Source organism: Hipposideros armiger, unplaced genomic scaffold (genome assembly GCF_001890085.2).
Source record: "Hipposideros armiger isolate ML-2016 unplaced genomic scaffold, ASM189008v1 scaffold_457, whole genome shotgun sequence".
Classification (NCBI taxonomy): domain Eukaryota; kingdom Metazoa; phylum Chordata; class Mammalia; order Chiroptera; family Hipposideridae; genus Hipposideros; species Hipposideros armiger.
Window position 1 is genome coordinate 1,083,787 of NW_017731807.1, and position 10,490 is coordinate 1,094,276.

At 43.2% G+C, this 10,490-nt stretch overlaps 1 protein-coding gene across 1 annotated transcript; it reads right to left on the reverse strand.

Annotated features, from left to right (window-relative positions):
- Positions 1-346: 346 nt before the first annotated feature.
- ODF4 (outer dense fiber of sperm tails 4) lies at positions 347-10,271 on the reverse strand. The gene is made up of 4 exons (XM_019665901.1): positions 10,257-10,271; positions 4,196-4,494; positions 868-1,002; positions 347-681 (listed from the first exon to the last, which is right to left on the reverse strand). The coding sequence occupies exons 2-4, from the start codon at positions 4,485-4,487 to the stop codon at positions 506-508; spliced, it is 603 nt and encodes a 200-aa protein (XP_019521446.1). The 5' UTR covers positions 4,488-4,494; positions 10,257-10,271; the 3' UTR covers positions 347-505.
- Positions 10,272-10,490: the final 219 nt, after the last annotated feature.

A 10,490-nucleotide genomic window follows, 5' to 3' on the forward strand; every position in this document is an offset into this window, starting at 1 on the left:
GCTCTCATTGTTTAACCTGCCTCTTACCCTGGGGCCATTTTGCTCTTGAATTCTTCACTGTGAATAATTATGTCAACAAATTCATAAGAGATATCTCTCTCCTGATCACTTTCCTCTACCTACTAACAAATGTTGAGATGGGGTAACAAAGTTTAAAGAGGCTTAGCTCTTGAGAGATTGCCTGTGTACAAGTGTGCTGTAGGAGAGATTGGGAAGGTTTCCCAGAAAGAACTGGGGAAAAAATTTGTTCTTTCTTCCTTCCTCTCCTTCTTCAAGTTGCCTTGTCTCAACAACTCCCAGACATGATAAACAAGAGGCAGACAATTTATTCCACATCACCCAAGCTGTAGGCAAAGCAGGAACAAGGAAGAGGAGTGCAAAGCTGGCCTAAAATCCTCCCTTTCTAATGACTTGTAGTGAAGAGGGCCAACCTACTCAAAGAGGAAGAATGAGGAGAGCAATTCAGATGAATGGATAGAACTTGGTGTCAGGGGTTCAGAAAAGGTTACAGAGTTGCCTTCTCTTGCTCAAGATCCAGGACTTCTTCCTGATTGATAGAGGTGTTTGAGACAATCTCCTCATTCAGAGAGTCTGACCTGGAACTGCTGCTGCAGGACATGGTGTCAGAGGGATGGCTCAGATCAGACTCCAGAAATTTTTGTTTGAAGTAGCAGAGGAATGCTGGGAAAGGGGGATGAAGGAGAGGAAGGTTGGAGAGTGGGAGGAAAGTGTCAAGCAGGGTGAAGCCGAAGCCAAGATAAGTCCCTAAGAACCTATCCCTGTGGACCGCGAGCCCCCTCTCTCCACATTTTCTCTACCCTAACCCACCCATGTCCCCTCCTTCCCAGGGCTCTCCAGACCACTCACCACAGGTGACATATAGGACAAACACCACCCAACCAATGGAATAGCTCCAGCCAATGGGGATTGATAAATTCCTCTTCAACTCGAAGATCCAGATGTTAACAGGAAACAACATGAGGGTGAAGAAAATGAAGGTAACTAAAAGGTAGGAAACGGAGAGGTCATTTCCACTCAAGTATCCATAGGGACTCTTCCTCATCTGCTGAGCTACAGTCACAAACCACAACTCCCATCAGCGCACAAAGAGTACATGGACCCAAAGATTCATGGGAATGAACCCCTCACCTTCACCTCTCCAGTGACCAGGAAATGATGAAAATCAATTCTCAGTCAACAACTACCTGTTGTGTTCTACCACCACTCATAAAACACCTACCCCACTCCCAAAGAAAGGAAGTGGGAGAAGTGCCCAGGAAGATGTGGATTATGAGACACTCAGGACCTTTTCCAGAGCTATGGGGCACCTTCACAGAAGCTCATGATAGTCCCAATCCAGCCAAAGAAGGGCAATCTCTGAAGACCAGGCAGGTATGGCAGGTGCAACCAGACGGTGAAGAGGAAGCCCAGCCCCAGGGCCAGGCTGAAGGTTATCATGGCCACCCCAAAGATGGGATGATTTATCCACAGCTTAATATTGTCTGAGGAAAAGGAGAAAACAGGATGAACTGAGGATTCACAAAAGACAAAATATAAGCAAATGAGCAAATACAAGAAAATGTTCAGGCTGATTAATAACCAAACAAATACACATTCGAGATAACAATGAAATATCACTCTCATTTATTAAACAGTCAGAGATTTTTGATATGGAGGTCGTTTAATAATCCTAACCATATGAAAACAAATACCTCAGTAGAAAAATTAGGCAGAGGATTTGGACTGCAATTCTCAGAAAAAGAAATCTGTATGTCCAATAAACACATGAAGCTCAACACATATTGCAAATTAAATGTGTTTTTTTAATCAATAAAATTAGCAAAGATCAAAACAAAAGTGGTAATACCTAGTGTAAGAAAGAATTTAGAAAAAAGAGGTGCTCTCACACACTGCTAGTGGGCAGCAGTTCTGGTGAGTGATATGGCACAAAATATATGAAAAAAACAACAACTAAAAACTAAATTGTTAAGGCCCTTTGACCCAGCAATGCTTCTTTTCAGAATTTATGTTAAAGAAATAATCCAAGATCTGCACCAAAATCTATGTACAGGGATCTTGTTTGCAGAGATATTTCTGTGTCCAAGAAGAGCTTTATTAAATATAGTGTACCCATACATTGGATTGTTATGTGTTCATTAAAAATGATGATTGTCTCCAAATATAGAGTCTCCAGGAAGAAAGGAGAAACTGGAGAGGGAGGCTGAAAGCCAGGGGTGATAGGATCACTTCACTATGTAATCTTTTGTATTTTTTTTAATTTTCACTCTGTTCATATACTACCTAATCAAATAAATTTTAAACATAGGCGATGCTATGGAATAATTATTAAATGATATGGGTAAATGCTCACAACCTAAAAGTAGAGTTTGCAACACAGAGCATGTAGAATAATTACAATTTATTAAAAATAATACATATATTTATTAAAAATAAATATATATCTATTTGTATTTATCTCATGTGTGTATCCACAAAAGACTGGAAATAAATCTATTTTACTGTCAACTATGATTATATCTGTGTGGGAAAATTTTAGGTGATTTTTATTTTCTTTTTAAACTTTCTGCACTTCCCACAATAACTGTGCAACTTTTTAATACATATATATATATATATATTGCTAGCAAAGGTACAAGGAAATAAGCCATCTCATACATTATTAGTGGAAGTATAAATTGCTATCATACTCTTTGAAAGAAACAAGAAAACTATTAATAAGAGCCTTAAAATATTTATACTTTTTTATCCAGTAAACCTACTTTGGGAAATCTAATCCAAAGAAAAAACTTTATGATTAACAAATTTTGTTACTCCTTTTCCCCCAAATCTGAATTAGAAATAAGTTTTCCAAAAGTAGGAAAGTAAAATAGTCAAGAAAGAGGTGAGAAATCTATTAAGTTGAATACTATAGTCACTTACAATAACGAAAAGTTTATTATATCTCAAAGATAAATTTTAAAATAATATAAATAATAATAATGTAAAAGATATAAGATTATTTATGAAGAATGACTACAACTATGTAACAGTCATTTAAAACTTATTCAATATTTTTTTAAAGCCTGGAAAAAAATTGAGTGTTCAACACACTGCTGCTAGTGGCTGTCTTTGAATAGCTCCATAGAACAAGTTAGGTGCTACATGAGTTTTGGAGCTAGACACACTTGAGTTATAATTCTAAACATGCCATTATTAGATTTATCCATGTGAATTTGCTCTCTTTTGTAGGTGAAAAGCAGTCAAATATTGGCCATTTCATGTGGTTCAATATAATAGCTTTAAGACCCTGAGCAAGGTATTTAATCTGAGATTCAATTTTCTCATCTGTAAAATAAAGATAATTACCCCCATCAGATTGATTGAAGATTAAACTGAGCAAATAGAATAAGTGTGCAATAAATTATAGCTTTTGTCTCCCCGAATATATTGTAATAAGAGTGTATTATTTTCATAATGCAAGAAAATAATAGCTGTGTAAGTTTTTTTTAATGTTAATGAGAATGAAGAAGTGGAAATGGTGTATGTCGGGGGCGGGGGGCATCAAAAGCTCTGGTTTTCCACATGATCTGGGAATGGAGGCCCAAATCTCCAAAGTGAGAGGACAGCAGGATGTGAGATTAACAAGAATGGGGAATGAAGCAGCTGCAAGAAGCCAGGAAGGAAAGGACAAGGAAACCCAATGTGGAAATCCAATATGGAAACCCAGAGCTGGCTCAGAAAAGCAAAGCCTGAGGCCAAAGAGAAGAATAGTGGCTGGGACCAGGACTGGAGGGAGAGCATTCTGGGAACTCCTCCCAAAGCTCTGGGTATGCAAACCTAGAAGAAGGAAATCCCAGCTCACTGGGGGTCTTCTCCCAGGATAACTGCAAATTATGTGATTAATGAGTCATTCACATGCATTGAAGAGTCCAGGCTCCTTAGAACGTTTTTATAAGTACAGACAGCTATGAGCCTTATCAAAAGCAGTGACATTTTCCATGAGGTCAGGCAAATTGATTTGGCCAGGCTGAAGGAGAAAAAAAATGATCCTTAGCGATCTCAGTGCCAGGGAGCCATCTTGTGGGCCAAAACAATGGGGATGACCTGAAGGAGGAGACAGGAATACTGGGGTGTAAATGGAAAGTCCAATGCAGGCTGGAGGCCTGGAGTGGGATGGGAGGATGGAAGGTCTCACCTTTCCCATTCTCTGAGTTGGAACAGCTCTTGACTTTGCAGATCTGCAAAAGCCCCATGGACATGACATGGGCCGACATGTAGATTCTGTTGCTAACATTCATGGGCCAGCGCTGGTGGAAGTGGATCTTAGAGAGGTACAGCCATTTCTTGGAGAAGACCATGACCAGCAGCAGGATGAAGGAGATCAGGCTGAGCCCGGAGACCAGCACCTGTGCCTTCCAGTGGGAACTGTATGTATTCCTCCATAGCAGGGGCAGCAGAGAGCCCCGGTGGTACATCACGGGAAACATGTTGTTTCTGTGTGGGCAGAGATGGGTTTCCACACCCCATCTTCTTGTCTCAGGTTCGCCTCCACCCCATTCTCCTTCCCAACCCTCCCCTTCCTTTCTAGGCTATTGATGCTCATCACTTTCTCCTCCTGATCCAGGGAACTCACTCCTAATATCCTTTTTCCCCATATTGAACATCCCCTGACTCCCTTTCTATCCTCCACCCCATCCCCCCTTCCCTTGCTAGGCTCATCTTCTAAATGTCCCTCATCTTCTAAATATTTTCCTTAGGCAGAGCAGTTGCCCACCATCAGGCCTGGGATCTGGGAAAGAACAACCCCCTCAGTAGGACAGGGCCCCTAACTGCCATGGAATATTCCTGGAGGGCAGTCAAATGGGGGAGGGGACCCACACCTTCAGCTCCAACTCCTCAAAACCCTGCTCCTCAGTTCCCAGCTGAGAACTGCGGCTCTGATGCCTCCCTTCACCAAAGAGCAATGATCTCTGAGGGTCTCCTTTTCTCTTCCCATTTCTTCTGCCCTGAAACCAACCCCAAATGTTCACTGATGGAGCAGGAGGAGGGAGAAGAAGCTTGTCCCCAGGAAAACATTTGAAAATGTCTTCCAGAGGTGTAATCAACCTTCTTACTACTTCCCTTAACCCCTTCAACCTCTATCCCACTGCTACTCACTTCCGGTCAACAGTTGTAATTCTCTTCCCTCTTCTATCATTCTTTTTCCTTCTTTTTTTCTCAGCACCAAAAGGGGGAGGACATAGGATAAGGACAGGGTATGTAGGGCAGGCCAAGTGGCGCGGTGGTTAAGAGCTGGCTTGGGACACCAGAGGGCCCCAGTTCGGATCCCACATATGAGGGCCAGTGACACTGCCCTCCACAGCTAAGATGCTGAACAACAGTTCAACCTGGAGCTGGGCTGCCATGAGTCAGCAGTGCCGGCATAGGCTGCAGCCACTACTGCAGTGGGTTGCCATGGGCTACCGTGTGTAGCAAGCAGCCACCGTGAGCAGCCAGCAGCCACCGAGAAGCCGGCGACTGATCTGCCTCGCCCTGGAAGAGCGTGATGATGGTGCCAATTTGGGCCAGTGAAGCAATGTCCTCCACAACTAGACTGAAGAACAAAAGGACAGCAACTTGTCTGTTCCTCTTCCCCCAATTCCCCAGTGCTGTTCCCATCCCCCAATTCCCCAATTTAAAAAAATCTTAAAAAAAAAGACAGGGTATGTATGTGAGTGTCACACAGTCTGAGACTAAAACCTCCCTTTTAAGTTATAGGAAAAGAAATCTGAGTCACCCATGGCAGCCAATCATAGTGGCTTCCAGATTTCAGTTAGCCCCTGAAATTCTCATGAGGAGAAAGCCTCCCAAATTTGGGACGTGAGTTTGAATTCCACCAGAGTTGGTTTCTTTTGTGGAGATAATGATGCATGTGGTTAAGAATACAGGCTTTAGGGTCCAACAGGCAGAGTTATGAATAATGGGCCTCCTCTTAATAGCCTTGTGAACCTGGATGTAACATATAGCTCTTTATGCCTCAGTTTACTCATCCGTAACACAGGAACAATAATACTCACCTCAGATTTGTTTTGAGTGTTGAATGAAATAATGAACAAAATGTATTTATTGGTTTATAGAAAATTCCCAGAAATTGGTAGTTATTATTGTTAAATTATCATTTTAATTGTTTTACGCTCTTTTACTAGCAAACAAAGAAGGAGCAAAAACAGTTTTTAGCAGACATCCTTGCATATTAGTGGCTGCAAATGATGGAAAGGAACCTAAACTAATTTAAGCAATTTAATCATGAATCCTTAGGTCATGTGAACAACTGGACCTCAAAAACGGTTGCAATCAGGAATTCGGACACTGGAAGTCCAAAATCATGGTGCTGTCATGGTCGGCATGGTCGGGTGAGGGCCCACTTCCAAGTCACAAACTTTTTGCTGTGTCCTCATGTGGGGCTGTGGAGCTCTCTATTGGATCTCTATTATACAGTCACTAATCCCATTCAAGAGGGCTCCACCCTCATGATCTAATCACCCCCAAAGACCCACCTCCTAATATCATTACCTTGGGGGTTAGTTTTCCAACATATGGAGTTGGGGAGACAAAAACATTCAAACCATAGCACTCTGACTCTGGTCTTGCTTCTCCTGGAACATGTTGCTCTTCCTCTGCTGACCAACGTCCTCCTCTCCTCTGGTCCACACCATGAGAAACATGGCCCTTTGATCCAGGATATTCACCATCAGCCATCAGAGCAGAGGCCTCTCAGTCTCAAGTCCAAACACTCTTTGGCCCTGCCAGGGATAAGTGCCATCCCTAGAACAATTAGCCATGGTCAGAGGCACCCAGGTCTGGAGGCTGACACATGAACTAATGACAAATAAGGAGTTGGTAAATAAATTCCCTAGCTTCCTCACACATAGGTTGGGATAACGCTAATGAATGTTATATACCAGGAGGGAGAAGTGCTCAAAGAGGGGGTGCTGGCCTAGTGGGAATGTCATTCATGCAGAGCTAGTGATTATCAGGATTGTGTTTCCTTGCTAAGATCTGTTTTAGTTCATCCTGGAGTTTCTAAGAGTTTCTAATCATAACAAGCAGTTCTAACAGCAACACAAAACAACATGGAAGAATCTTGGAAATATAATTTTCCTGAAAAATGTAACTCCCAGAAGACTACACCATAAATACACCATTTTTATAGAGCTCGTAAACAAGCACAACTAAGCAAAACATACTATTATTATTGCATGGGTTTTTTTAAAAGCTGTGGAATGATAAACACAAAATATAATATAGTGGTTATTTCTTAGTGGAAGCAAGAGAATAGGACGGGGAGGATTACACTGCCACATACATATTATTGGCAATAGGTTATTCATTCCTGGTTTAGGTGAATGGTATACGGGTATTATTATATTCATTATATCAGAGTCATTTATAACTAACATATTTCATATAATCCTGTGAATGTACCAAATATTGCTTTTCAAGGAAATTAAAACAGTTCAAGAAAGGAAATGTAATCTTAGTGGTTACTGACTCTGCAACGAAAGATATTTATAAGTCACAATACATCAGCTAAACACTGCTAATTGAATTTCAACTTTTAGAATAACAGATGGACAAAGCACGGAAGACTTAACTATAGCTACAAAAGTAAACATAGCTGTTATCAGCCTTAATGTTTCCCAAGTAAAAGCCTAGAAGAGGTAAACTGGAATGTGGAAAGAGGAGAAGAGAGCTGAAGGGAAGGGTGGGGAACCTGACAACAGGATCTCCACATAAGGCTGTGTAGGATGTGCACTGCACAAGAGCACACAGCTGAGGGGGTAAGTGAGAACTGAACTCCAGTCTGCATTTAGCTTGGCAAGCCATGCCCCTCTAAGAGGGCTCCATTGGCATGGAGGAAGAAGCACTTGTTCTATATTTCATAAAGGTGTTGCTCCCTGCCCCAAGCCAGTTACCCTTATATCTATTCAGAGGGGCTGTCTTTTAACCACAAGGTTAAAGGCACAAAGGTGCCTTATGGGCTAGCGACTGTCCTAGGCAACTATCTTGGAAGGCTGTGTATCAGTGAGAATTCTTTGGTTGCAAGGGCAAACCCAAACTAAGGTAGGCTAAAAGGAATATACTGAGGCGATACTGAGGTACACAGACTCAAAGAGGAAGCTGAACATCCAGGCCTAGAACTCAGCAGAAACTAAGGGAACATGCAAAGGTGGATGCCCTGACTGACAGCCTACCAGAACCACATGGCCTTGGGGAGGAATAGTTCCCCCAAAGAAAGGAAACCAAGTATTCAAAAACTAATGATAGGGCCGGCTGAGTGGCACGTTGGTTAGGAGTTGGCTTGGGACTCCAGCTCTGAGCAGCAGGGCCCCGGTTCGGATCACACATGAGGGCCAGTGACGCTGCGCCCTCTACAGCTAAGACGGTGAGCAACAGCTCGACCTGGAACTGGGCTGCTGTGAGTCGCCGGCGATGGCATAGGCTGCAGTGGGGCTGGCAGGTAGCGGGTGTGAGCTTTCGTGAGCCGCCATGAGCCGCCATGAGCCGCTGTGAGTGGCCATCCAATGGCCAGCAAGCGACTGCCTCACCCGGGAAGAGCGCAATAATACCTGCATGGGCCAGTGAAGCGGGGTCCTCCACATCCAGACTGAAGAACAAAAGGACAGCAACTTGTCTGTTCCCTTCCCCCAATTCCCCAATAAAATCTTTAAAAAAACAACTAATGATAACTTGCGCACACAGGTACAAAGTGCAGCCAGAATGGAGTGCAAGGCTAGGAAGTTTCTGAAGAGGAAACTGCCCACTGCTCCATCGGTAAGGACAGGTGCCTGGATATCTCTTATGGGACGATAGCCTTTCAATGACTACAAACAAAGCCGACCTGGAGAACATGGATTTGGGCTTACATAGGCTTATTGGTCACTTCTTGGTTGTCCATGTGAACTTACTTTGCTGCCTGCGTGACACTCAGAAACAGTCCCACCCCAGGCCAGCTCACTCCAGTACACATGCCAGTGTGGATCTCCTCCCCTGGCATTGCTAGGCTATGTCAATGGCTGGAGTCCAAGAGCTACAAGGTTACCTCTCTTTTGCATCTGTGAAAGTATGCATCCTTCTTTCATATGGGCCTGTCATCGTTGCTGTTCCTCAAACTCTAAAGTGTATACTGATAACCTGGGTATCTTCTTAAAATGCAGATGCCACACTTGGAGCAAGCTCCCATGTGATGCCCATGCTACTGGTCCAATGACCACACACTGAGTAGTGAGGCTGTAGAAGACCGTGGGTCACTGAGCTCTCTCCCCCAGAATGCCTCTTGCTTGACCTTCAGGGTTTGGGCATATAGAAAGATGATGGGCAGACCCACTTGTTGGTGTGTGTCCCACTTGCTTGGCTCTGTCTCTGCGGGTAATTCTATTGCCTTTTACATACCAACTGGACAGAAGTGGAAAGACAAAAAAATGCTGCTAAAAACAAAGCAAAAAGTGACTGCCAAATTAGGAATTTTTGCTCTTTGAGAAACACAGTTAAAAGAATGAAAACACAAGCCACAGAGTGGGAGAAAATGTTTTCAAATAACGTATCTGATAAAGGACTTATATACAGAATATATAAAGAACTCTCAAAATGCAATAATAAGAAAACAAACCACCCAGTTTATAAAAGGCCAAAGGTTTGAACAGACACTTCACCAGAGAAGATATTCAAATGGCCAGTAAGCACATGAAAAGATACTCAGCACCATTAGTCATTAGGAGAACACAAGTTAAAGCCACAATGAGATATCACTACACACCTATTAGAATGGCAAACAAGCAAATAAAATTAGTTTTCTGGGGTTTTATGTTGTTCGCTGTGTTTGTCAACTTTTAAAAATAATTGATTTATTTTTTATCACTCTAGATAAAAAACTGCCTTTTGTACCCAATTTTAATTCATAATTTGTATTCTTTTTCTTAAAAGGACCCCACAAAATCTGAATTCAACCCCAAGCTCTTCCCACACAAGGCAGCTTCAGATTTCCAAAGGTAGACAAAGTGGGAAAAGGCTTCAGAAGTGAAGGGGAGGATGATTCCAGGGGCTGGAGACAGGGGGGTAAGCAGAAAGGAGAAAATAGAAAATAGTGGGCAAGGAAGAGGGAGATGGGACTCCAAAAGTCAGTGAGTGGGATGTGGAACAGCTTGAGCTTAAGCACTAAGGCAACACGGGGCTCCCAGGGACAGACGTGCGTGCAGAGAACAATGGAAAATGCCAACCGATGCTTGAGAGCTGAGCGCCGAGGTGACCGAGTCGGGTCCGAAGTCGATCAACCAACAAACTAAACGCCGACCTTGGGTCTCAGGAAGGTCGGGGCGACTTCGCGAGATCGGCGGGTCCGTTGAGTAAGAAGAGGGGAGGGGGCACCCAGCACCCGCCCACAATGAGGGCCGGTCGGCGCGCAGTTCACTGCAGACGCAGAGCCTGCGCCTCAACCTCTTAAGGATTCCACG

What these genes read in the sequence shown, in the direction of transcription:
- ODF4 (XM_019665901.1), bottom strand. Translation starts at nt 4,487, where the DNA reads ATGTTTCCCGTGATGTACCACCGGGGCTCTCTGCTGCCCCTGCTATGG. An exon ending in CAACTCAGAGAATGGGAAAG is followed by an intron (nt 1,003 to 4,195) that starts GTGAGACCTTCC and finishes CCTACCTTTTAG; the next exon opens with TTACCTTCATTTTCTTCACC. An exon ending in TGTCCTATATGTCACCTGTG is followed by an intron (nt 682 to 867) that starts GTGAGTGGTCTG and finishes CCCCTTTCCCAG; the next exon opens with CATTCCTCTGCTACTTCAAA.